The sequence below is a fragment of the Micropterus salmoides genome, unplaced genomic scaffold (genome assembly GCF_014851395.1).
Source record: "Micropterus salmoides isolate LMB-PRFRI ecotype aquatic unplaced genomic scaffold, ASM1485139v1 Ms_hic_scaffold_21, whole genome shotgun sequence".
NCBI classification, from domain to species: Eukaryota; Metazoa; Chordata; class Actinopteri; order Centrarchiformes; family Centrarchidae; genus Micropterus; species Micropterus salmoides.
Window position 1 is genome coordinate 17,391,993 of NW_024041262.1, and position 26,258 is coordinate 17,418,250.

Consider the following 26,258-nt stretch of genomic DNA (forward strand, 5'->3'; position numbering starts at 1 on the left):
TAAAACAAAAACTCACTGTCTTGAGACAGTTTGTCCTAACGCAAGAATTGTTAAAACGTCAGTTAATCTAGGCTACTTAAAGTAAGAGCATAGAGTAACGCAACGTTATAGGCCTGTACTTGTCTGGGAAATCATTTCACAAATATTTGCTGTCATGTCACTCCACCATTGCATTATGTTTGTTTTCTTAAAGAGTTGTCCATAAATGCTGACCTGTCCTTAACCACGCCCATCATGACGCACCTGATCAGCAGAAGGAAGCAATGGAACGAGACCTGAATTCATTAGTGGTAGCCTAGACGTACCGCAGACTTAATTGGGACATAATCTAGACACTTTAACCGTGATCATGGTCAGAAAATACATCTTATTCTCTCTTTTCTTGAATTGTTACGTTTTGGGGATCAAAAATGAAGGTGAGGCACAGGTGTTTTCAGTTAACCTACATGTTGTGGATGTTAAAGTTTTTCGATTGAGCAGGGGGGAAAGCTTGCTGCTTCTTTTCCCATCAACGATGGTTGGACATTTAGAGAGCTGTTTTTATTGGACTACAAAAGAGATTTGTTTTTGAGGGATCCAACTGGATCATACTTAACTCCAAAGAGTTAAGGCTAGAAATATTCCTCTATTCATCTTCCTCTTTTTATGTTAAGCAATACCTAACTAAATAATGACAGTTTATCTGTATATTTACTGTCTTTCAGGCATTTTCAATGGGCAAAAACCCTTCAAGTACACCATTGTAAATCCTCAGGCGATTCACAGATGGACAAGGAGCATCATCAGACCACCACAATCAGAAGAGGTGAGTAACAAACTTAATTAAATTATCTTTTTAATTTATATTTTAATATGACAATATTAAGAATGCCTTTTTGTATTTTCCCATTTCAGAAATATGGAGAGGAGATGTTAACATATTCACTCAAAATAAACAACAGAACACACCTTCTTCATCTACAAAAGAACAGGTATGCACAGAGTTAGGACTTTGTTAATGTTTCTTATAACACTATTGTAGTCTAAGTTGTTGGTGCTTCAGATGAATTATCCCTTAAGCTTTTTATTTATTTTCTTGTCAGAGACTTTATACACCCAAACTTTGTTCAGTATTCACTTGACGCCATTGGTAACCACAGGTCATCATATCCAAAAGAACTTGTAAGTCAACATTTTGTCCTTCTGCTTTGTTAGTGTGGTTTTTAACAACACTTGAAGCTGTTTACTTCCCCCCCCCCCAGGTGAATTGCTATTACCACGGAGAGGTGGAGGGAGATCAGAATTCAGTGGTGGCACTCAGCACATGCTCTGGCCTGAGGTTTGAACATCTCTCTACAGTTTAGTTTCTAGTTCCTCCTTTGAGTGATAAATTGAACTAGAGCTGGGTTTGCAGTTCTGCACCACACAGTGGAACAGACTGAAAGCATTTATTTAATTGTGTGTCTGCTATGCACTGATTCTCTGTAGGGGTGTGATCATCCTTGGAAATGAGACCTATGGACTTGAGCCTATGCCACAGTCTGCCACCAATGAGCACATTCTGTACCTACTGAAGGACATTCAGTCCGAGCCAGTCGCCTGTGGGGTCGTCAGTGAGGCTGACACATCAAAGCAAAGCTATGAACCCTTTGAGCCTGGCCAATCGCTAGCTTCACTGCTGCGGGTTAGGATGCTCACTACTTTCACTTGAACGTATCTTTATAGTGTGAACAGGTTTTAAAATTGAAAGTGCCCGATGTTCTAAATCTTTATTGTTTGTGGCATCAACAGAGGAAGCGCAATTTACCTCAAACCAGTTATGTGGAGTTGGTGCTGGTTGTCGATAATCTCAGGGTAAGTATATATCTGTTTATGAGTTAACTGGAATGTAAGTGAGAATAAAGTGGTAGCATCAGGTTTGCTTTTTAGACTAGATGCAAGTAGATGAGCACTTTTACCCTACTCATTGACTCATCAGCCTTGGAATCGTCAGCAATGTGCTTTTCCCTCAAATGTTGCGCTTCTTTTCCTAATTTTGTGGAATATAATACCAATAGTATTAACCAGTGTGTCATAACTGTTAGGAAATTATTAATAAATGTTATTATTGATTGCATTTACAGTATAATTATATGAAACGAAATGACACGGCTGTACAAGTGCAAATGGTGGAAATTGCTAATCTACTGGATGGGGTGAGATTTCAAGTTGTTTTGTAAAAGAAAGAATGCAAAATTCAAATGAATTCTTATGGTTTTGTGCTATGCTTCATAATTTTTTTGCTGTTATTTTCTGTTCCATTCTAGTATTACAAGCAGTTGAATATTCGTGTGGTGCTGGTGGGCCTGAAGATTTTTAAGGATAGTAATCCCTTTAGTGTGAATGGCAATGCAGGGGAGGTGTTGGGGAGGTTTGTTGCGTGGCGGAAGACTGTACTATTACCACTTATTAGGAATGATATGGCTCAACTCATTGTGTAAGTAATGTGTGTTCTTTGTCTTTCTTTTTGAGTTATATTGAGTACATTTTGTGACTTAGAGTATGTCTTGATCCACTTGTTTGTTAGGGGTCAGCCCAGCCCATACAGCGGAAGTATATTAGGAATGGCCTTTGTGGGCACGGTCTGCTCCGTATCAACCTCTGGAGGAATCATTGTGGTTAGTTCAACTTCCTTCTAAAACTAGCTGACACCATAGCTCTTTGGCAGCATGAGCCAGAATCTGAGACTGAATCTGCATTATTCATAATCATGGTCAGGTTCTCTTAAGTGCTGCTAACCCTCACAGACTCTGAATAACAAACAGGTTAGACTTGAACACAGTATTATTAAGCTCTATGACAAGGAAATGTTTTTTGGGTCATTGGATTCCTTACATTATTTTGCATTGTGATGCATGACAGTCCTTTAATATCATTTTAAAGTCATACTGGAAAGAAAAACTCTGACATAAAAATACTCTTCTTTAAAGGACGATGTATGTATAGCGAAAACTCTTTTTAGTTTTGTTTTTATGATAATAATGTTAAATGACTTTTATTTTCAATTCAGAATCATACATTTAACTATGGATAATGTTAACACTATGGGTGTGTTTTCACAGTTCAGCGACAATAGTCTGCCCTATATCTCCACTGTGGTGGCCCATGAGATGGGCCATAACCTGGGCATGAATCACGATGATGGCCGCTGCACTTGTAATGGAAAAAGCTGCATCATGTCAGCCTCTGCTAGGTAACATATCTTTCACAAAATATTTCTTAAACCTTGACATGAAATATATGAAAATACAAATGTAGCCTACTTAATATAGTTTATAGTATATTCTATGCCTTTTTCAATAGTCATAGAAAACAGGCTGGTTTTCTTCCCTGAAATTAAAATTATTAAATTAAGCCTCTTTTTGAAGCAGCTCTTATTGTACTGAAAAGTTGTACACTCAATCCATTTATCAGATGCTTGTAAAAAGCAAACATATTATCTTAATATTAATATTTTAACTGTTTCTATCTGGATTTAACATTGTAGACTAAGGTAATCTAACAATATCCAAACATTGTGCTGATAATCTAAAGTAATTACAAACTACTAATTCATGTTAAGTTGACAACAAAAATGTCTGTTCTTACTAAAGATTGTTTAGTAATGTAAGGCCAAATGGATATTTCAATTAATGGTTTATCCTGTTACCCTGTAGTGGTTCAACCAGTTTTAGCAGCTGCAGTGCAACTGACTTTGAGGCACTGATCATTCGTGGAGGAGGCGTGTGTCTGAGAAACCAGCCCTCCGCATCAGAAGTGGTTGGTACTCCTGTATGTGGCAATGGCCAGCTGGAGACAGGAGAGCAGTGTGACTGTGGCACACCACAGGTACAGTTCTGCCTGTCAGATTAACTCATGCACATGCACAGATTACACAAGTTACAGAACAGAATTGACTTGAAGGTATATTGTTTATAATGCATAATTTTATTGTAATGTAACTGATGGTACTGACAGAAACAATGGAGTTGAGTTGCAGAGAATGCCTTTATAATTTACCTTCAATTTCGAAATGAGCATTTCATGAAGCTGAAGAGTTTGTCATATGGTACAAACCTGTATTTTGACAACGAAAATAGTCTTTTTGCTTTTTTGTTTTTAGTGTGGTGGTAGACACAGTTGTTCTGTTTCCATTTCATGCAGGAATGCACCAATGACTGCTGTGATGCTGCCACCTGTACATTTGCACGCGGGGCCACCTGTGCTGCGGGGAGCTGTTGTGCCAACTGTCAGGTTAGCATTATGTTGGGCTTAAGGCTGGAGTTATTAACATTTTTTATTTCTTTTTTTATGACTGCACTGAATGAAGCAATACATTTTACTTTGGGAAAACAAAAAGTGTGATTGTTTTTTGTTTTAGATCAGAGTTTCTGGAACGCCATGCAGAGAGTCTGTCAACACATGCGATCTTCCTGAATACTGCAATGGCACAAGTGCGTTCTGTCCCATTGATTTCTATGTCATGGACGGCCTGCCCTGTGGAAGTGCGTACTGCTATGAGGGCCGATGCCAGACGTATGATTTCCAGTGCAAACAACTCTTTGCAACAGGTACATTTAATAATGCTTCATACAAAGACTTCTGTGCCTTTGTATCAAGCATTAACTCCAGAAACTGTGAGGTTTGTTCATATTTTTGTCAGCCTTACACCCTTTGTCAGTCAAATACATTACTTTTTTGTTTAACACCCTAACTACAGATAATACTTTTTTATTTTAGATATATTAGATATGTTTAGATATATTTTATCTCAGATATATTGCCTCTTTTCTGCAGGTCAAGCAAGAAAGGCAGCTGATGTTTGTTTTCAGAATGCAAATACTAGAGGAAACTTATTTGGAAACTGTGGAATCACCAGCAATGGAGGCTATATCCCATGTAGTGTAGCGTAAGTACTTTTTTTTTTAATCATTCAATGATATGAACTTAATATGACATCTATCCTCTCAGCAGAATTGAGCTTGGCAAACCCATGTAGATACAACTGTAAAAGTAATATTTCTTAATATCCAAGATCCTCTGTTTGGTAAGTAGGTTTATTTTATCAGAGTTGAAAGCTTTCTAATTTATTATTCTTAACATTGTCATTTTAAACATAATGTTGTGACACAACCTGATTGTGTTAGTTAAAGAAAGCATTTAACTCCTTTACAACTGTGAGAACTAACTGTGTTGAACCTGCCCTGCAGAAACTCCATGTGTGGAAAGGTGCAGTGTACTAACGTGGACTTGAGCATCATCCCTCCCGGCGCCCAAGTCAGTTTCCAAGTAGTTCAAGGGTCAACTTGTGTTAATGCAGACTTCAACCTCGGCACAGATGTGCCAGATCCTGCCTACGTTAAACCTGGCAGCCCCTGTGATATTGGAAAGGTAAGCGGACTTTAAAGACTGGAAGCTATTTTAAGAAGTGTACACGCTAAAAGAATGAAAATAAACAGGAACAAAATGTGACTTGACTTGTTTCAGGACAATACTGTCCTTGTTAGTGGAATGACAACACCTAATGAATAATTTTGATTGCATCAATAAGTTATGTCTTCTCTTTCAGTCCTGCGTGAACTTTCAGTGCGTGAACGCTTCTGCTCTGCTGCCCAACTTGACTTGTGACGCCAAGACCACTTGCAACAGCCGAGGGGTAAGACGGCATTTTCTTGAATTGCTTTACCAAGTTACCAGCCATTAATAAGTCTGACTTTTCTGTTATAATGTTTCCTTCAGATATGTAATAACCTTGGGCACTGCCACTGTCAAAATGGGTGGGCCCCACCTTACTGTGACAGGCCAGGGCGAGGTGGCAGCATAGACAGTGGTCCTGCTCAGATAGGTAGGTTTAAATTCCTCTCATCAATTCACTTTTCAAGATGAAGTACACAGAAAGTCAAAGGTACTTTACTACATATAGTTTACCGAGTGCAACACTCACAAGCTCTAGTTGGGGCCACAGATGGAAATCAACAATGAAGTTCTCTAAATGCATCGCTAGATACATAGTAATCTAATACAAGACTGTGTGGCCTATAGTAGTCCTACATAAGGGCATCATATTACTCATATATTAATCATTATGTCCTCTGCTGGCATGACTGTGGTAGCAGTGGTTCTTTCATTATATTGTTGTTGCCGCACCCAGGTCACTATGTTTTGATCTTATATCATTTTAATGATGTTGAAAGTTCAATGTCCATTACCTCAGCTGGATTTCTTGTTGGATCAGAAACAAAAAAGATGAATGTTAATTGTCTTCTAAGGCTGTGATGCCTCTCAGTCAAGAGCATAAAGAACTAAAGGGAACAAGATATATATAATATACTAAATAGTAAATTGTCTTTTCTACACCCCTTCACTGTATTTGAAATAAATAAATATCAAAAATGAAATACTGCAATGTTCCTTATTCACACATGACTTTTTCTACCTCAGACTACTCCCTCAGGAATGGCCTGTTGATCTTCTTCCTGTTGGTGGTTCCTGTTCTGGTCTTTCTCATTCTGGTGCTGCTCTACATCTTCAGGAGAGATTCCCTGGACCCATGCCTAAAAGGAAGCCTTGCCAACCGTCTCAAGTAAACATCACCTCACATTAAGAATATGCTGATATTTTAAAGGCTGCAGTTACAAAGTTTAAAATTTTGTATTGCTTTTCAGAAGAATTTTGTTTTTGTTTTTTTGCTTTCACAGGACACGTAATGCTCAAAAAGGAAATGCAAATGCACAGTCAAACAGCAATGTTCAGACAAGTGCCACAACCCAGGCTCCCCCTGATAGGGTAAATATTTTTGTTTTTCTTAATAATCATCACTGCAGGCAAGGCAGTGCAATGTTCATTTTGCAGTAGGAAAACTGTTTTTCCATTACTGTGGGGAAGGTAAAATTAATCAGAAATGGTACATGTTTTGTACAGACAGGCGGATTATATGTTCTTGTTCTTTCTTCTAATTCCAGCCTGGAAGTCTGCCAGCTACCTCAGTTCCAATTGCTGGGTATGAACTGATTTTACTTTCTTTGTTTCACTCAATACATATTGCCCTCACACACAAATTGAACTTGAAGCACACTGTGTAACTGGTTTAACTGCATCTGCACACAACCTGTCAGTTTCAGGTATGGAGAACTAGATTACTGGAATACAGAAGCAAGCACTGCCCCTCCACAACGACCAGCTCCTGCTCAAGGCCCCGGAGTGCCCAAACCCATCCCACCCAAGCAGCCACAGAACTGATTCACTTTTTATACTACATATTTTCAGTTGTTTGGTGAATGTATGGAGTTCACTACAGCTCAACATTGTATGAAGAGACTGTGTTAAAACACTGTGATTATAATAGACTCACTGTAACCTTTTTTACAGTGACAGTAATAACCAGGTGGTGGATGAGGCTGGTACAGTAGACATGTAAATATTTATTGGAATATGTGTCTTTTTTTTTTTTTTTTTTTAGATTCCAGTTTATCACTCATTGGAAAGAATTGCACATAAAATATATTTTTAAATCATCAAATCTTTTGTATTTGATACTACTGTATATTTTTTCAAAGATTTTGTGATTTCATGAATGTTAATTGTAATAAATTGTAATAAAAACATGTTTGCTATCAGACATGTGAGTGAGGCTTTCTTGGAAGTGTAGTTAACTCTTTTGTACTACGTGTTCATGTGTCCTAGTATCTGTCACACTAATATGCTGATAATACATTAGAGGTACAAATTGGGCCCATGAAAGTGTCAGGAATACACATAAAGCAATAGCATACTTTGCTTTTTGCCTTGTCATGGAGTTATTCAAAGAATGCAGATAGTCCTGAAGTGAATCAAGTATGGGTGTGTCACTGCTCTGAATCAATTACTTTAATCTCCATTCATGCTCTTGGGCATCATCTGTAGCTTATAGGGACTAACTGCCTTTCCATTGAGTTAGTAGTTCTCTTACTGCCCAGACAAATTTTAATTTGAAAAACAAAAGGCCTACATTTGAGAGTCCTAACCAGTGGTTCCTATTTTGTTTGGCCTGTAACCCTTTAAAATAAATCTTTCTACCACTGACTCCTCATCACAGCCTCAGTGTCGATGTGAGCAGTTCAGTCGAAGAGTAGTTTTCCTTCTCAGATTATTTCATTTGGGTGATTTATGGAGAGTGAATATATTCAGTGTTTTACAAGAAAAAACTGCTCAGAAATGGTACATACACTTTTACACATCGTGTTCCTTGGATGCCTTGCGGGGTTCTGCCCCCAGGTTGGAAACCACTGTCTTAAACAATGCGCATCCTGTGTTACATATCCTACAGTTAAGGAAAAAAAACAGGTTTTCCACCTTGTTTCTCTTTGTGGCCTTTTATTTTGAAAGAATCATGGCCGGAAGTTACATGATCCTTTACGTTTTTGACCTGACGTGGCATGATGCAGGAAGTTAGTTGTAAACTGCAACCACTGTGCAGAATACCTTATGGCTATAACACCATGTAAAAAGCCGGGTTTTAAAGCGGCTCTCTGGTAGCACATGGCAGCAGAGGAAGCTGGAGGTGTCGGCTGGGCTCCGGCCTGCCTGTGTGTCCTCTGCGGGCTGCCTGCGGCTGGGAAGTCCACGCTGGCCCACAAGGTCCTCAGCACCGCTGCACAGCAAGGATGGAGAGCCAGTTTGGTGCCGTATGACAACCTTATCCCGGAGCATGCCTTTCAGACCAAAGTGGTGGAGGACGGTGTCAAACTGCAAGAAATGGTAAATACAGTTGAACTAAATTGGCAGATCTTTACTGCGAGTTCGGGATTTGAATTGGTCATACTGCCTCTATCTAGTGGCAGCACCAACACGTATCCAAAACTAGAAACGTGAGAATAGCACGATTTAAAAGTGGACTTTCCATAAAACAGTTATATTGAATTACAAACTACAAGTACAATGTTAATGTCTCAAGGATTTGCGCTATTAAGAGTATAACTGTATTGTGAGAATAGCATATTTCAGCAAAATGCAACGTTGTATTATTATTATTTAGAGATATCATAAGCGATGATACAGGGCAGATTGAGGGTAAACCACAATAAGCAGCGGTGAAGTGATTAATTTTTAAAATCGATTAATCGTTTAAGTTATTTAAGGAAAAATATCTAGTTTTTGCAATTTACTGGTTGCAGTTTCTCACGATTATTATTTGTATGTCAGGCTCTGGGAACTTGTGAAGGCATTTTTCTTTTAAATTTTTCTGGCATTTTATAGCCCAAACAATTGTAAAAAGAAAAAAAAAACTATAAAAAGAAAAAAGGGTAAAGAGTAATTTGGGTTTGTGTGTCTTGTGCCATAGCAATGTACATTTAGTTTCATATTTTCAGCATGCATAAAAAAGGTTTTATTGATCGGTGGACTTTTTTTTCTATTTCTAGCACACTGAATGGAAGTCACATAGACAAGCAGTTTTGCGGTGCATCGAGCAGTTCTTGGTGAAACCTCAAGTTTTGGCCGAGTTGCCGAGCCGCTGCCAGATCAACAGGGCTGCGTGGGAACAGTGTATTCAAACTCTACGGCAGCCTGAAGTTCTGCGCCACTCTCACGCTGACTGCATACCACTAATTTTTCTACTGGATGACAATTTCTACTATCCAAGCATGAGATATGAAGTGTACCAACTTGCAAGAAAGTGTAAGCACTCTATTTCCTACAGCATAGGCCACTAACTTGTTCATAAATGACAACACTGGTAGTTTGCGTGTTTAATACTTTAAGTACAAATGATGCAAAATTTGGATATCTGCTTGCAATTTTTAAGGCATACTATAAGCTTTTATAATGATTTCATACTCCAAAACCTTTAAATCTGGCAATATTGAAGCCTCCTGCAAGCCCCCGAATGAACCAGTGAATACTGTGAAAACCACTGTCTTGCAACACAAGAACATAATGTTGCTAAATTTGAATGCCAAGTAAATGTTTACAATGCTTAATTACTGATCCAAGTACATTCGTTTTTTCAATATGCTGAAAAAATACTGCATGGTGGTTGCCTGTATGACAAGATATCTTGTGTGAGTGAAAACTTGTGATACACTATGGTATAAAACGTGCAAAACCACTTGTGTGCATTTTAAATAGTTTCCCTTTGGTTGAATTAATTTATCAGTTGTCTTTTTTTTAGATTCTCTGGGTTTCTGTCAGGTGTATCTGCAGTGTGATCTGGAATCCTGCATCAGCAGAAACCAGAGCAGGTCTGAACCAATTCCCACTGAGGTGATACTGGAGATGGTGAAGCGTTTGGAGCCTCCAAATCCACAGAAGAACTCATGGGAAACAAACAGCATTTCACTCAACACCACAGACAATTTGGCCAAATGTGACATGTAAGGCCACAGAATAGAGCAGTTATTAATGCTTATTACCAAAATTCACAAACATAGTCATCATCAAGTATTCATTCGTAGCCTCTGAATTTCTCCTCCTGTATGGCTTGTCCTCAGCCAGAGGGTCATGGAGTTGATCACCTCTGCACTGAGCAACCCGCTGAGCCCGGTTCAGGACAACACAGAACAAACGGTGTGTCAACATAGCTCCTGTCAAATCTGTTGGTGGATTTTTAAATATGTACCTGCAGAAGTGGAGAAGTTATTTGTGTTGTGGTCTGATACTGTTGCAGGAGGCTGACCGCCTAAAATGTGCCACTAGTGTGGTTCACCAGGCCGACCAGGCCTGTCGACGCCTCATCTCTGAAGCCATGAAGACAGCCAGAGGTCAGCTGTGTGAGCTTCATTAATACTACACATTTTGACATTTTACTCAGTTTGTCTTTTGCAGCCCAGCATAATGATAATTTTGTCACCTTAACTCTAGACAACCAAATACCCCCTGAGCACATGAGGTCTTTGGCTGCTCAGCTAAATGAATCCAAAGCAACATTTCTTCACAGCCTGCGGAGGCAGCTGCTTCAGGAAGTCCCTTTCACTCAAGAAGAGGACATTAATGTAGAGCGTGTGGTGAAAACCGCAATGAACGTTTTTGACCATGAGAAAAAGGAAATCCTGTTGAGAATCATGAATGAAAATAAATGACTTGAATCTTTTATTAAATTTTCACAAAGGCAGATTTAATCGTGTCAAAAGTCACCAGTGAATGTGCTCTATTTAATTCAGTGTAAATAAAATGTACTTTTGCTTATCACCTGCTCCTCAGTTTGTGGACCATTGTGGCACCAAGTGAAGAAAAGAAAATGTTTCTTTAATGTTATCTCAAGATACATCGAAACACGTGGCCATCTACCGTACAGTCTCAAACCAAAGCTACTAATTAAAATGACTACACATTTATAGTCACAGGGATCTTTACAGTGTCTCAATATCTGCTACTATATATATGTATATATATGAGAAGTGGCTACAGTGAAATTAGATTTTGTACAAAAAATTGGTACATAGGCTACACTACCAAAAACTATGCAAGACAATAATGATAAATATTTGTAGAAAATTGTTTTATGCGTATAGATTAGTAACAAAAACAATATTGAAATCTATCTAAAATATTACTGATTGATTTGGTTGACACCTTCTGCAGTCTATGGAGTGAGGTATAAATAAATAAATATCAGAGCATGATTATAAGTATGGCTGAACACACACTTTAAACAGAATAATGTGCTGATTGGGCTGTCAGCCTGAACATCCCACTTGCATTTCTCACAGCAAGCATGTGTCCAGGTGACGGAAAAGGTTGGTGTGTAATTAGACCAACAAGCTATTTATCTCTACAAGCGAAATAGTCTTAACATGGAAAAACTTTGGTAAACCTGCTATCACTGTGTGATTTAGGGAATTAACTTCTTGTTTACCTTAATTCTTACACTCTTAAGGACAGACAGGAGGTATTTCAGAATGTATGGGGTCGTTTCATCATATATGAAGGACAATGATTTGTCGCGCTTGATGGACGGGCAGTATAGGTGCACCCTTTGCACGATCCAGTTTCTTCTTCTCCTGCTCTCTGGACTATATGTTAATGTCTTCTGTGGACTCATGATTATGTGCATTCATTGAGGAGGCCCCCGGACCGCCATGTTTCAGTTTTGTCTTGTGGGTACAGTTGTATGGAGCAAGTGTGTACAATATGAAAAATTTGTTCTGACGGTGTATGGGTGTAAGGGTACGTCTGTACCCTTTTAGACACCTCTCTGCTGTTATTCGTTCATGTATGTCTTTTTGGAAAATTAAAATCCAATAAAGATATTGTTAAAAAACAAACAAACAAGCGATTTACAGATGGTGGGCAAAATTACAGTTGTAACAGCCCCAATGAATACTGAGCTGGTGAAGCTCATAATGTTTGGTGTTAAATACTGTTAATTGCTGTTTTATTAAACATGTCACATATATAGCTGCCTGTAAGTAAAATCCTGCTGACTCACTACAAAATAATGAGACATGGTGAGTCCCTAAAATCATGATAATATGCCAAACGCAAGTGGCTGCATTGGCAAAAAGGGATAGTGGTCACAATGACCTACCAAATACCGAATCTAGGGCGAGTTGAAATGAAACTTTGTTAGCATCATTTTGTGTTTTTGCTGCAGAGCTGCTGTATTGCAAGATGTTTCTGTTGTTTTGTCCACCGTTTGAATGCAACAATCCAAAACTAATATGAAAAGCTCAAAGTAAGGAGCGATTTAGAACTGCAGTAAGGCAACAATATAGTGCAGTTAGTGAGCATTAAATAAAAAGGAATAGTAAAACTGTACATAACAATTATTTAAAATGTAAATCAGTGTCACCATTTTAGATGCTGTACGAGCAATATATTGAAAACACGAGAATATATGCATCCATGTTGCAAGGAATCACTTATGTTGTCCACGGGCAAAATGGCATGCAAAATCGTACCGGTCTACGCACATGTGACCACAGATGTTGCACTGGAATGGATGTTCGTAGCCGTGGCAGCCCATGTGAATGGTGTAGAGGATATTATCCAGAAAGTGAATATGACAATGCTGGCACCTATGTAAGAGCTGTTGGTCTGATGCAGTCAGGGCAGGGGCGGGTGTGCTTGGCTGGCTGTTGCTTACACTCGCAGTAAGAGTGTTCATGGTGTTCTCAAAGACGAGGCCGGGAACAGGACTGCAACTCCCGTGTCCTGAGGTGGGGGATTCTTTTTTAGGTGGTGAAGTCTGCACTCCGTTTGAACACGATGCATCGTGTTCACTAGAAACCTGTTGTATGAGGATGGGCTTCTCGTCTATTAAGGACTCCCTGTCTGGGGATGGAGGAGTCTGAGGCTCGGGGTGAAGGTCGGCCAACTGGCCAGCAAGTGTAGACAGCTGGTCCAGTGGGTTATTAAAAGTCAAACCATTAGCAGCTCTGTTGCGACTGTCGTTCTCATCTCCCCTGGGAAGGTTCTTATACTCACTACTGTTCAAATGGTGGTGGATCTTGTGAGACAAGTCATTCAGATAATCCGTCTTTGGCAAAACCATGGAGTTAGGGTTGAAGTTGAGGAGCAGCCGCCTGCTGAAGCCCAGCGAGCCCGTCCTCTTCTGCAAGGAGCCCAACATTCTCTTGTTGGAGAAAGGCGAGCGGATGACTCTGGTGGGCAGAAGCTTGTGGCGTCGGCGGCGGTGATGCGACAGGTTGCTGCGGTCGCTACAGCGGAAGGTGCAGAGGTCACACTTGTACGGCTTCTCTCCTGTGTGTGAGCGCATGTGGGCTTCCAAGTGGCGCTCGTATGCCGAGGCAAATGAGCACAGCTGGCAGCGATGAGGCTTTTCGCCTGGGTGACAATCAGAAGAGGACATAATTGCAGTTATAATGTTGATATTACCTGATATAACTAAAACTGTGAGAGAGTAAACCATGGTGAGATTAGCTTCTGCACATCTCTGTTCTGTTTTTGACCAACTAGAATGCTTCTAAAAATTCAGCTAGAAGTCAGATTTGGGCAGGATTTTGCATATGATAATGTCAGAATCTGGGGTCTGTGTAGTATGTGAGAGTTCAGTGGTATTACTGTATCCATTATTGGAGAAAACTGACATGTAGCTGACATGTACAATAATAGCATAATATCTGATTATGAAAAGGATGTTGTTTCACCTTGAACTTAATGGGTGAGGGCCATTGTCTTTAGAGACATTGGTAAATATATACAGTTCCTAAGTAAGTGTGTCTGGATTAACTGCAGATGTTTTTTGGACATGGTGCTGGCTTAGTGAGTGAACAAAGTGGAAACACTGACCTGTGTGGATGCGGATGTGCTCTATTAAACGAGCCATGCCCTTGTTGGCATAGCTGCAGTAGCTGCACTTGTACTTTCCATCGCAGGTCCTCTCCAGCCCGTCCATCTGTACGTCTGACCCGTCCTCCATTGACAGGCTCACCTCCACAGACGGAGGGTCCTGACCATTCTGCTCACTCCTGGGCGCAGCTGAAACCAAAGCAGTGACTTTAAGATTTTACTCTTTACTAACCAAAGACGTACTGCAGTAATCTTTAATTGTATATACTTCCCACCGGTGTGAAACGGCTCCCCTGATTCTTTTTCTCCGCAAACAGAGCCCGAGATCATGTTGACATGCTGAGTTTGCTGTGTTAGGTATTCTTGAAATTCCCTCACAAAATCCACAGGCTCGGTCTTTATGTCCTCCATCTTCCTTCTTCTGTGTTTAACCTGAAAAGATCCAGAGATGAGTCGATAGGCAGACGTGTGACAACTCTGTTTTCACATGTGACTGCCGATAACCTATAGTAACGTTAGCTAACGTTGACGTAGCTTAATGGCTACGTTAGCGAGCTCGACACAAATTTCATTAAAATTAACCCGAATATCTGACACCATGCTCAACACAGTCCATAGCTTACCTTTCAGCGCCGAAGTGACATTATCGCTAAGCATAGAGAAGTGTGAAAATTGAGCCCTGGGGAAAATGATCCGGATAGAACTGTTACCAAGTGAACGCTTCCGTTTTTCTTATACGTCTGTGTTCCGTGTCCCCACAAACGCAACTGTTGCCTTCGTGTACAGTCAGGGAAAAAAGGGTTTATCGTTTTCGCACATCCAAACGAGTCTCATGAAAGTCTCTTAAATAAGTGGTAGATTTTCCTATGTTATCCGGTTTGCCCTAGTTTGTCCCTTTCACGTAATCACCATATAGCACAGTCTATAATTAAGTATAAAAAATTCTGTACAATAACTGCTAACTGAATAGTTTTATCATTAACGCTGAGACACACCATAAACTCGAATGTCTGACACGTGCAAAGGGGCACTTGAAGGCAGCATCACATGTAAACATTTTATAAGAAATCATGGCTGCGCCGTTGGTCAGAGTTTTCTCAAAGGTGAGGCTGAAAACTATGAACGTAGTTGTTTACATTTGCAGGGTTTTGCACCGGTTTTAATATGTTTTCCACTGTATCAAATCTTTATCCTTGAATTACGTAACCTGGCAGGATACTGCTGATGTGACGTTACTAGCTAAAAGACGGCTAATGCTAACTTGAGAGCACAAACGAACAGTAACTTAGCTGAGCAGCAAAATAGACGTCTAATTGATCAATTTAACTTTATTGTTAGTGTTGAGTGATGGCCGACATGACAACCTAGTAGTCTTATTAAAACTGTGCATGTACCCATACACGCAGATAGACATTTCACATTGTTGTCTGCCCCGGTTCTAGTCTTGCAGACAGATATCTCGACCTTGGGGGGCATGCCAGGCTGGATGGAGGAGCGTGTCCAGCAGACTTGCCCCAGATGTGGCTTCAGGCCAGGCAGCTGGGGTGGTCTCCTTTCCTCCCCTTCAGACATATTCAGAGGAGGAGAGCATGATGAGGGACGCGGGTGAGCTGTGAATCTTGCAGCACGTGTGTGTTGCACGAATTCCTCACCGACACTAAACATCTGTCTTGTTGTTTGACAGTGAAAAAATATGCACAAGAGCGCATTGCTCCGTTGGTGTCGAAGATGGATGAAAATTCTGCCATGGACGATGAAGTGATCAAATCTCTCTTTGAACAGGGTGTATGTACTAGTTGATTCATTTAATTGTGATTTAACACAAGTGTTAAATCAATTAAGTCAGTGTCAGTTTTTTCTTTTTTTCTATCCAGTGACTAATATTGACTCTTTACAGCTCATGGGCATTGAGATTGACCCAGAGTACGGTGGCACAGGTGCCTCATTCTTCTCCTCCATTCTGGTCATTGAGGAGCTGGCAAAGGTGGACCCCTCTGTGGCTGTGCTCTGCGACATTCAAAACACACTGATCAACACACTGTTTGCCAAACTGGGTACGCCAGCTCAGAAGGAGCAGTACCTCAGCCGGCTGTCTACTGACATGGTAAACAAACACTACATTGTCATTGTGGCATAGATCAAAAGCTGCTTTCTGGAGAGGAAGACAGCCCTGACAGAAAGATGTTGTTAGAGAACCAACCACATAATCTGAACAATTGTGACATGTCACACAGATTGGAAGCTTCTGCCTCTCTGAAGCAGAGGCGGGAAGTGATGCCTTTGCTCTGAAGACACGTGCTGAAAAACATAAGGACTATTACGTCATCAATGGATCCAAGATGTGGATCAGCAATGCGGAGCATGCAGGTGTTTTCCTCGTGATGGCCAATGTGGATCCCTCCGTTGTGAGTAACTGTTCATCCTACTATTCTTGTTGCTTGTTGTCGACAGTTATTTATTGTATTGTACTGTAGGAAGATCTTTATGTAGAAATACCTGATCTCATCCTCTTGCATCAAAAAGGTGTGTAATGAACAGTAACATCTGATTTGCTTAAATGCGATTCAGCTGTCAAATACCCTAAATATGCAACATAAAAAAAATTGATAAACACAGGAAATATTATGTAGTTAATTCAAGACCTTTCTAACTCAGTCTCAACAAAAGCTAAACATTTAAGGTCCTCACAAGTAGTTTTTATCACAGACATATTGGATTGGATTGTACTGATTTTATTTTCATAAAACCCGATAGTGAGCAAAGTATTGGTTATTTTACTTAAAAGTAAAAGTAAAAATATTACAGTGTAAAAATACCATTAGGGTATGATGGTACTGGAAAAATTACAAAAGTATTGGCATCAAAATATACTTAAAGTACTAAAAGTAGAAGTACACATTATGCAGAATGGCCCATTTCATAATAATAATAAAAAATAAAATAAAAATTACTTTATTATGAGGAATTAATGTGGACGTCACTTTAATGTTGTAGCTCATAAAAGTGGGGCAAATTTGAATTACTTGATTTACTGATAGGTAGCTTAATCGATAATAATACATCATCATTTATTAGTGGATTTATATTGTTATATTAATAATATCAATCGGCAAAGTAACTACTAATTAAAACTATCAAATATGTAGTAGTAAAAAGTATAAAGTAGCATAAAATGGATTTACTCAAGTAAAGTACAAGTAACTCAAAATAACTTTACTTAAGTACAGTACTTGAGTAAATGTGCTTAGTTTCATTCCACTTTTGACACCGTGTTGACACAGATGCTTTTAATACTCTTACAGAAATGTGTGCAAATATAAAGACAAAGTGACTGTTGATTGACAGGGATACAGAGGCATCACCTGCTTCATTGTGGACCGGGACACGGAGGGGCTGGAGATTTGCAAGAAGGAGAACAAACTCGGCCTGCGCGCGTCCTCCACCTGCCCACTCAACTTTGACAATGTCAAGGTACCTCCAAACGCCTCGTACTGTACCGGACCGATGTGAAAGAAATGCATACTGCGACTTTTAGTAACTTTGTGCTCTCCGTCGTAGATACCTGAGAAGAACATTTTGGGACAGATTGGTCATGGGTACAAGTACGCCATCGGAATGTTGAATGAGGGCAGGATTGGAATTGCAGCTCAGGTAAAAACCATGAGACATTTTAAAGTAAATGATTTTAAACAAGCTTAATGGGCTCTACTCAACTTTACAAAGTGTAAAAATTGAAATGTTGCATGTGCTAACTTTTTCTGTGTGTGTTTTAGATGCTTGGGCTGGCGCAAGGTTGCTTTGACCACACTATTCCTTACACCAGACAGAGGGTGCAGTTTGGAAAACGTATCTTTGACTTCCAGGTAGATCCAAAATAGATTTCATTCCCTTTTAGATAACATGTTTGTGTTTATTGACGTTATTCTGGAGGCTGGCGTATTCAGTGGTGTTTGTGGTGGTGTTGTTATGTTACTCTTTGTATTCCAGGGCATGCAGCACCAAATAGCCCACGTAGCAACACAGATTGAAGCTGGTCGGCTGTTGACATACAACGCTGCTCGTCTGAAGGAAGCTGGGAGACCTTTCATTAAGGAGGCATGCATGGCTAAATACTTCAACGCAGAGGTGAGCTTCCTCATTCATTGATGACCGCTCAATACAAGGATGGTGTTGCTGGGGTTTTGGAACTGTATGTGTGTATTTGTAGGATATACTGGATTTTATACATTTTATGTATATTATTTAGTAGCATTTTTTTCCTTGTTATAGCACTCAGGTGTTTTATTAATTTAGCATTATTCCTCTGACCTCAACTGTGTTGTTGGACCTTGGTTACTTTTTTCATAATTGATCTACTGTATAAGTCTGTGTTATACAGGGTTTCCCACATAAAGACTTTATTTGGGCAGGACACCCACGTATATTAATGTCCCCAAAGTATATTTGGTGACCCATTTTAGTATTTTGCAGAGAAGAGAGATGTTATCTGGTGTTACATTACACCGCGGACACAGTAGAAATTTCACAAGCACAGAAAAGCAACAGTGAACACACCAATGCAGATGTCTTTCAGTACCACACTGGTTTCAAACGTTTCGATAGGCTATGTCATTAAAAAGCCTCCTCTACATGTGGTACACCTGCTGCCGTAAAAATGGAATTGCAGGTGGAGAAATCCAAAAGTCAAGTTCTGTGTCTTTCTGACTTTATAAAACGTACTGCTGATGAAGAAAATCACCAGAGCAAACACATACAGGGAGAGAGAGTACTATGGTACTAAGACGGTGAATAAGATGTAAGAGTCGATGTTAACTGGGTGGCCGTGCAGGCAGAGTTCTTTCGCAACGGCGCATGCTCTGTATTTTCTCTAGAAGAATGCACGTTGATTGTGTCAGAATATGAACAGTTTAAAGACATGTTAATGGCTAAATCTAATATTGTGGCGGCCGACAAAGCTAGGGAGGCTTGTTGTAATTGCATTGAATAAATTTGTAATTATCTTCACATTGTTCTTATAGTAGGCTAATTCTCTATTTTGTATTTTATGGACGCTTCATTTGTGTGTAATATGTAAAGGTACAACTGCACATTATGTCCATTGTAATAAATAAAAAAAATGGAGCCAGGGGAGAGGGGAAAAGAATTTCCAATATTAATGTGGTAGATTTACGAGAAACTAATAATCATAAATCTACAAGTTAATAACTTGAATATTCCCTGACATTATATTCATACATTTATGAGAGAAACTCTCAGTGTTGTTTTTTTTCAAGGAACCACATCACTTCACTTTGCAAGGCTGCAACATCACACACATACCTCTGCCGTGTATTATGCATTCAGTGGGAAATTATATTGGACTTCACAATCAGGTTTAGCTGTGGGTTTAGCCCACAACACTATGTGTGGTGTGTAGTCCACATATAAGCCTCGAGTTAACCATGAACATAACCTGCTCAGAGCAGTTTAGAGATGCAGCGTAAATTGCCATGGCAACAGACCTTGGTTAACACCTATCCACCTTTGGTAGTACGGATTAATCAGGAAGTTACACCCGACGTCACAAAGTTACTCCTGAAGTTGCCTGGATAAACCAGTTACCCTGCTTCGTAGCACAGGCCATAGAGGTGTGGGGGTGGGTGAATGTGGGGAAAAGAGAACTGAAGGTGAAAAAGCAAGCTGACCAGAGTCCTGTAGTGAGTAAACACTAAAATAAGGTGGAGAATAAAGTAGAATTTAAAATGGTGAAATAAGAAATAACCCCCCTTCCTGCCACAGTTGCACTGTCATTCTGTGGGAAACACTGGTTTTGTAATATCTTTTCTCTATTCTGTGTGTTACTGCTCCAAGAATTCCTGTAGAAAAATAAATTTTCAGTCTCAGTGGAGTATTTTCCTGGTTGAATTAAAGTCATTATAACATCTGTTATGTTTTGTCTTCCTCAGATTGCAACTCTAACCACATCTAAATGCATCGAATGGATGGGAGGGGTAGGCTTCACTAAAGACTACCCCATAGAGAAATACTACAGAGATTGTAAAATTGGTGAGCATGACTGGACAAATGTTGACTTGTGTTTGCAGAGTGTTTGCTAAATTGTTGTTTAGATTAGAGGCTGTTAATGTAGCCGCAGCTGAAGCTACAGTGTGGGAAGGGCTGCAGGAAGGTCAGGTATAGCTGTTTGTGATTGGACCAGAGCGGGGTGTGGAGAGAAGGGCTGATAGCAGTGGCTGTAATCGGACTCTGCAGGAATTCCCCCCGTCTGACCTCTCAGAGTGTGATTATACCTACACACAGCCAAGGAAGCTGCCAGGGCAAAATGTCGCTTTTCCTTTCATCACTACCATTTCAGCTCTCCGCGGCTCCAGCTGGAGCACCGGCAGAGTGAGCTACATAATAAAGCCCCCTTGTCTCCTAAAAGTGAAAGCTGCAGATTTGTGTGCTGTGCAGGGGAATTTGACAAAATTGACCTTGTTTTGTTCGAGCAGGAATTCGTTCTAATGCTTTGTTTTGTCTTGATGTGCAGGTACCATTTATGAGGGCACGACAAACGTCCAGCTGTCCACTATGGCCAAGTTCATCGATAAGGACTATGACTACTGAAACCATTTCAACCAGTTTCACGTGTGTGTCCTCAATATCACCAACTTTTCCTCTTGTTAAGTAGTTCCCACTACTGATGTTACTGATGTTGTTGTTAATGATATTGTTTGTTTCTTTTCTTCTTTCCAAAAGTCTAGGAATAAGTTTGTCATGTGTAGAGCTCTACCACTTCACCCATATCCATATGTTGCAATATGAGAATGAATTTTTGAAAGATATTGATTTGGTATTTTCTGCGACTGTTTCAGTGCCTTCAGAAGGTCTGCTATGACTGACATCAATAATGTAAAGTGTGTTTTCTTTGCTCTAGAACAGGTGGATTGTAACAGTTCTCTCACTAATATGCTCCATAGATACTGTACAGCTCCTTATCTGGGAAGTGATTTCACGTCATTGACATTGAAATTATCTGTAAAGAGTTATCTGTCAATAACTCTGGCAAAGAATATTAATAAATGTGAAGTATGCTGCATTGCAAATCGAACATGTTACTTTGGTGTGATTGAGGCATCGCTCCGTTCCGTCACTAGATGGCAGCATTCTCCAGTTTGGCAACAGAAGTCCGAGCTGAGGCAGCTTCTTGCTGAAAGAGCAGTCAATTACCACATCTTTTAACAGCCTGTCACCTCTAATGATATTTTATATCAATTTAATTATGCTGGTGCTTCAGATGAGAAGAGGCTGCCTCGCATAATTGACTCACTGATACACTTTCAGGTGCGATTGATTACATTTCCATGGCCTAAATGTAAAATGAGGTTTTACACAGCATGGACAAGCTGTCTCCAAGTATACAGACCAGTAATAGCCACTACCAATAATGCCCCCATGTGAATGTGTGTCTTGCAAGGCCCCAGATCACTGACAGTATTAAACTATATTTATTAACAGGCAAGGAAAAAGTCAGATTCATAATGATGGTAGAGTTCGGCAGTGTTGATGCCAAATATGTAGAGGACTGAAGTTAATTGATTACACTGTTTTCATACATTCATTTATGTTATATTTCAATAAATTGATTACACTTTATTTTAGAAGCAAACAACAAAGCTTTCTTTATCTTTGATGCCCTGAAAACCACGTATCTAAAACTATACACAGAAATGGTAGAGGAATGAGCAGAGAAAAGCTAGGCTGGTCTATAAAAGAAAACCAGACATGTAAAGATACTTTTGTGTTGACAAATCATTCTCCAACAGTTGGTAAAAATAAATTTTTTTAAAAAAAAGTTGCATTCTATTATTCTGAATATGGTAAAACCCGATATTGTTGTCTAAACTAATTTTCTATCATGAGGAGAATTACCTATAAGAGTTTGTATTACCTGTAAGATTTTATTTACTTAACTTAATTTCTGATGAATATTCAGTGTCACCTGTTGACAGCAGATCAGACACAACAGCTATTTGCTATTGCTATTTGAAATCTTGTTTACATGAGAAGTTAGATTCAGCTGAAAAATTCAACACTGTAAAAATTCAGTGTTGTTTGTATGTTTCTGAGATGTCTGTCAGACAAACAATGACCAACTGACAGAACTAATAATCTGACAGTGGAGTCTATTATGTGTGATGCAATTAGATACCTCTATTCTTTAAACCTTGCCCTGAATCTGATAAACCTGAGGATAAGACGCTTTCGTATCACTTTTGGAATGAACATGACAGACCGAGAACAAAATGTCACTAATAAGATCAGCTCCACGTTTGCTCAGACATTTCCAAAATTACTAAAACGACTAGAGTGAAAAGGGGAAACAAGCCTTTGTTTGCATCATTGATTGAGTGTCCTTTGTTTTCCCCTCTGATCCACTCTGACTTGTTCTGTCTATTGTGTAAGCCCCTGTTTAATGAGCATAATCTGATGAAAACACAGCGATCTGCTTTTCACTTTGCATTGGCAAAGGCAGTTCAACTAGCCTCCTTCTCCGCCCCCATCTTTAACACAGCTATGAGACCTCTAATTATGCAAGGATTCAAGTAGCTTTTCACAAAACACAGTGTTGTCCTTTAGAGCTGGAGAGCGCTCCATGAGCTGAAAGGACAGGCTGCATGTTTGTAGGTTGAGCAAATTCAATTTATTTGATTAGTTCTCTGCATCTGCTTCAAGTTTGGTTTAAATGATGAATCTCGTGTTTTTTTTTACATTATTTTTCATGTTTGGCCTAATAAGTCTGAACCCAAAACTCACACATAAATGCAAAACATCTATATCCAAAAGCTGTGTATACAGTCGGTTATTTTTCATCATAGGCCCAGACAGAAATTATTTTTGTGTGTCTTCTTTAGGACTTTCTAAGTGACATATGCATTGTCTTTTGGCAAAACACATTCCAGAGGCTAGTTGTCAGATTCAAAAATCCAGCATTCAGAAATCTCAAGTTTCAGTTGCTCCAATCTTAAAAGAAAAACAGTTTGACTGCTTACAAATGTAAACTCAATCTCCCTCCTGTTCATTTTGTGTCTCTGTTCATTTTCTCCTGCTAATTATCATCTAATCTGATCACACTTGATCAGATGAATGGCTCATCCAAATGCAATTGGCTGCAACTGAGCAACTGGTATATGTTATTGTAATATGTGACAGAAACAAGACTTGGTGTGTCATCGTCACGCATTAGATCACCTGGTGCCCCTGTGGGTTTGCAGGCTTTTGTACAAAGCTGATTTGAAAGGTCTTTATCACTATGGTAAGCATTCAATTTGATGTCTGCCTGCAGCACTTCCTGACTAATAAAATTACAATGAATACAATGAGCTCCGGTCCAGGAGAAAGGCACAGTGCATATTGCTTTCCTGTTGCACACAGGTGCAACAGAGGATAGGCTATTTGAATATTTGATACAATGGATGAATGACTAGTTGATCCTCAGCAGGTCACAGTGTTAAACATCCATATGGTAATCTGTCTTTCATGTGCTTTAAATAAATAAAGACAATTTTTTAAGTTTAAGTTTCGGTGTCTTATTAATGCGTAAAAAAAAGGCGTAATTTGCCAAGGCCAAGCAGTTAACAGCTCCATGTTGAGGTGTGATAATCCGTGGACCGTTTATTCAATTTAGTGGCAGGTGATTGTGGCTCGTGCACGCCCCCAAAAGACCCCTTAGACATTTTCCTCTTTAATCTAATTGGATGATAAGTGGGTGCGTACTGTGAGCCCGAAGGCAAAACGCTTGCGCGGCCTTTTTCTTTGGAATCTATTCTCGTCACAGCCCCTCGCGGTTTCATCTCAAATCCCATTTGCTATTGTACCTGCCCAATAGCAGAGACCGAGCGCGTTTTAACTCGGATGCCATTCTTTATTTCATCACTACAATCCTGCGCATGTTTGACGCAGTGATCTCGGCGCTCTCACTTTGATCATCCTCAGGAGCTGGACGCAGCTTCGGGTGACTTCCTGTTCCTTTCTTCTCTCTCTCGCTCTTTCTTTTTCTCGTTGCCTATGCTTTTAATATAGACTGTAAAAGACAATAGTTTTCAGGTGTTTATATCCTTCGATAGGTTTTAATGGTGATCCACATCGGACAGTAAACGGTGATGGCAGACTCTGATGCGCAAGAGACTCGCCAACCTGCAAAAGAGTCGCCGTTCTCCATAAAGAACCTGCTGAACATTGAAGACAAGCCCACAAAGCCGAAAAGCGTCCTCGGCTCCTCCAAAGGTGTGTTTGAAGGCAGCTTCTTCTCTCGGCTCGGTGACTTGTCTTTCCCTCGATTTGAGTTGCCCACACAGAGAATTGGACTATCAGCACAGTATTTGGAGAGAGCGTCAACCTGGTGGTACCCATACACGCTCGGGACTCATCTGAGGACTGGAGGTAAATATTATTCAAACTTCACTAGCAGATAAAGGAAATGTAGCCTAGTGTTTTGGTCTGGAAAAATCTGATTTTAGATTCATGTAACAGCAAAAGGCCTGTTATTTCGAACAGATACCACTTGATTAATGTGGGATTTAAAACAGAGCCTATTCTCTGAATTGTATGGAATTATGTCCCTAAACTCTCTATTAAACATCAACATTTTAACAAAAAGAAAAAACGCATAGGCCTATTTCACAATTGCAGACCACAAGTTTAAAGGTAAAGGCTCAGAGGATCAAATTGATGTATTGTTTCCCCCTGCAGGGTCTGAGAAGGCCAACCTGAGGGAAACATCGCCGGCACCGGACAGGCGTTCCCCGGATCTCCAAAAAGGTGACCAAGATGCGAAAGAGGAAAGCGCCGACGACGATATCGCGCTGGATGACAGTGACTCGGAAGAACCAAAGAAGGAAATAGACCAGGAGGACGACTGGAGGAGAAAAACGGACGAGTTGGACTCCGAGAGGAAGCCCTGTCGGAAGAAGAAGACGCGCACGGTGTTTTCCAGGAGTCAGGTCTTCCAGCTGGAGTCCACCTTCGACATAAAGCGCTACCTGAGCAGCTCGGAGAGGGCAGGCCTGGCCGCGTCCCTGCACCTGACAGAGACGCAGGTGAAAATCTGGTTTCAGAACCGGAGGAATAAGTGGAAAAGGCAGCTGGCCGCGGAGCTGGAGGCAGCCAACCTGAGCCACGCGGCGGCGCAGAGGATTGTGCGGGTTCCCATACTTTACCACGAGAACGGAGCCACAGAAACGGCCGGGGGCCCCGCAGCAAACTCACCGGGCAGCCAGTCACTCCTGGCTTTCCCCCACCACATGTACTATTCCCACCCGGTCCCACTGCTGAGGCCTGTTTAACACTGACTGTGATTATGCGCTGTACATATGTTTTTAAATGAGAGTGACATTCATTGGAAAAAACACTACATTTTTGTATATTTTGTAGATTCAAGGGACACATAGGTCAAGTTATTATTATTATTATTATTATTATTATTATTATTCGTCTATTGTTAGCATATTATCCTTTATCCTGTTTAAGCCTCTAGAGCATGACACATTGTCCATATGGATCTAATTGGTGTTACAGATGGGACATTCTCAAAATTTAAAATTATTATTATTATTATTATTATTATTATTATTGGTAAAATAGTTACATGATCAAAGGTGGCTGAATATATTTTAATGTAGGCTTTTTAATTTGAAAAAAAAAAAAAAAGAGCTTGTTTTAAGGGTTGACTGTCCATATGTATTTTACCGAGGTTTGTGTCAGTTTTGTGCAATACTGTTTGCTTCACATGGTTACCAGCCTTTGTCACCTAAAGTTAGCTTTTACAGGAAACAAATCACACCTTTTTCTCTTTGTAATAGTGAGGACAATCATGTCATCCTTAAAGAATATCCCCCAGTAACTGCAGGTGATAGGCAATTGTTTTTATGACGCAATGTTTTACCGTAATTTTAAAGCCATGAAAGAGACAAAATAGCCTCTGTTTTTGTGTTGCTATGTTTTTTTCTCTGATATTGTTATTAAAATTATGTATATTAAATGATCTTACACTCAGTAAA

At 39.9% G+C, this 26,258-nt stretch overlaps 5 protein-coding genes across 5 annotated transcripts; 4 read left to right on the plus strand and 1 right to left on the minus strand.

Moving 5' to 3' along the window:
- The first annotated feature begins 255 nt into the window (after positions 1-255).
- Positions 256-7,615, plus strand: zgc:174164 (uncharacterized protein LOC570656 homolog). Its single transcript, XM_038735535.1, has 22 exons — positions 256-416; positions 705-805; positions 895-971; positions 1,083-1,161; positions 1,242-1,318; positions 1,468-1,663; positions 1,771-1,833; positions 2,103-2,174; positions 2,286-2,455; positions 2,546-2,636; positions 3,081-3,211; positions 3,675-3,846; positions 4,162-4,251; positions 4,379-4,568; positions 4,795-4,906; positions 5,208-5,388; positions 5,567-5,653; positions 5,737-5,842; positions 6,439-6,580; positions 6,696-6,783; positions 6,960-6,997; positions 7,113-7,615. Exons 1-22 carry the CDS (start codon positions 350-352, stop codon positions 7,234-7,236), a joined length of 2,454 nt encoding a protein of 817 aa, XP_038591463.1. The 5' UTR covers positions 256-349; the 3' UTR covers positions 7,237-7,615.
- A 782-nt stretch (positions 7,616-8,397) lies between these two features.
- LOC119915475 (L-seryl-tRNA(Sec) kinase) lies at positions 8,398-11,157 on the plus strand. The gene is made up of 6 exons (XM_038735012.1): positions 8,398-8,733; positions 9,396-9,651; positions 10,145-10,346; positions 10,464-10,539; positions 10,640-10,733; positions 10,834-11,157. The coding sequence occupies exons 1-6, from the start codon at positions 8,515-8,517 to the stop codon at positions 11,049-11,051; spliced, it is 1,065 nt and encodes a 354-aa protein (XP_038590940.1). The 5' UTR covers positions 8,398-8,514; the 3' UTR covers positions 11,052-11,157.
- On the minus strand, positions 11,049-15,092 carry LOC119915474 (zinc finger protein Pegasus-like). Its single transcript, XM_038735011.1, has 4 exons — positions 14,847-15,092; positions 14,499-14,655; positions 14,224-14,412; positions 11,049-13,758 (listed from the first exon to the last, which is right to left on the minus strand). The coding sequence occupies exons 2-4, from the start codon at positions 14,632-14,634 to the stop codon at positions 12,830-12,832; spliced, it is 1,254 nt and encodes a 417-aa protein (XP_038590939.1). The 5' UTR covers positions 14,635-14,655; positions 14,847-15,092; the 3' UTR covers positions 11,049-12,829.
- Positions 15,093-15,214: 122 nt separating this feature from the next.
- On the plus strand, positions 15,215-21,310 carry acadsb (acyl-CoA dehydrogenase short/branched chain). Its single transcript, XM_038735010.1, has 11 exons — positions 15,215-15,326; positions 15,666-15,828; positions 15,908-16,008; positions 16,121-16,327; positions 16,458-16,628; positions 17,569-17,694; positions 17,782-17,874; positions 17,997-18,086; positions 18,211-18,348; positions 20,169-20,268; positions 20,750-21,310. The coding sequence occupies exons 1-11, from the start codon at positions 15,294-15,296 to the stop codon at positions 20,824-20,826; spliced, it is 1,299 nt and encodes a 432-aa protein (XP_038590938.1). The 5' UTR covers positions 15,215-15,293; the 3' UTR covers positions 20,827-21,310.
- Positions 21,311-24,151: 2,841 nt separating this feature from the next.
- LOC119915476 (homeobox protein HMX3-B) lies at positions 24,152-26,258 on the plus strand. Its single transcript, XM_038735013.1, has 2 exons — positions 24,152-24,642; positions 24,952-26,258. The coding sequence occupies exons 1-2, from the start codon at positions 24,363-24,365 to the stop codon at positions 25,542-25,544; spliced, it is 873 nt and encodes a 290-aa protein (XP_038590941.1). The 5' UTR covers positions 24,152-24,362; the 3' UTR covers positions 25,545-26,258.

Excerpts from the sequence above, each read along its gene's own strand:
- zgc:174164 (XM_038735535.1), top strand. The coding sequence starts at position 350 with ATGGTCAGAAAATACATCTTATTCTCTCTTTTCTTGAATTGTTACGTT. Across the intron at positions 1,319-1,467 it reads AGCACATGCTCTGGCCTGAG|GGGTGTGATCATCCTTGGAA; the intron begins GTTTGAACATCT and ends GATTCTCTGTAG. Across the intron at positions 3,212-3,674 it reads ATCATGTCAGCCTCTGCTAG|TGGTTCAACCAGTTTTAGCA; the intron begins GTAACATATCTT and ends GTTACCCTGTAG.
- LOC119915475 (XM_038735012.1), top strand. The coding sequence starts at position 8,515 with ATGGCAGCAGAGGAAGCTGGAGGTGTCGGCTGGGCTCCGGCCTGCCTG. Across the intron at positions 8,734-9,395 it reads GTGTCAAACTGCAAGAAATG|CACACTGAATGGAAGTCACA; the intron begins GTAAATACAGTT and ends TTCTATTTCTAG. Across the intron at positions 9,652-10,144 it reads GTACCAACTTGCAAGAAAGT|ATTCTCTGGGTTTCTGTCAG; the intron begins GTAAGCACTCTA and ends TCTTTTTTTTAG.
- LOC119915474 (XM_038735011.1), bottom strand. The coding sequence starts at position 14,634 with ATGGAGGACATAAAGACCGAGCCTGTGGATTTTGTGAGGGAATTTCAA. Across the intron at positions 14,413-14,498 it reads AGGGGAGCCGTTTCACACCG|CTGCGCCCAGGAGTGAGCAG; the intron begins GTGGGAAGTATA and ends CTTTGGTTTCAG. Across the intron at positions 13,759-14,223 it reads GCACATCCGCATCCACACAG|GCGAAAAGCCTCATCGCTGC; the intron begins GTCAGTGTTTCC and ends ATTGTCACCCAG.
- acadsb (XM_038735010.1), top strand. The coding sequence starts at position 15,294 with ATGGCTGCGCCGTTGGTCAGAGTTTTCTCAAAG. Across the intron at positions 15,829-15,907 it reads GAGCATGATGAGGGACGCGG|TGAAAAAATATGCACAAGAG; the intron begins GTGAGCTGTGAA and ends GTTGTTTGACAG. Across the intron at positions 17,695-17,781 it reads TCAACTTTGACAATGTCAAG|ATACCTGAGAAGAACATTTT; the intron begins GTACCTCCAAAC and ends TCTCCGTCGTAG.
- LOC119915476 (XM_038735013.1), top strand. The coding sequence starts at position 24,363 with ATGGCAGACTCTGATGCGCAAGAGACTCGCCAACCTGCAAAAGAGTCG. Across the intron at positions 24,643-24,951 it reads GACTCATCTGAGGACTGGAG|GGTCTGAGAAGGCCAACCTG; the intron begins GTAAATATTATT and ends TTCCCCCTGCAG.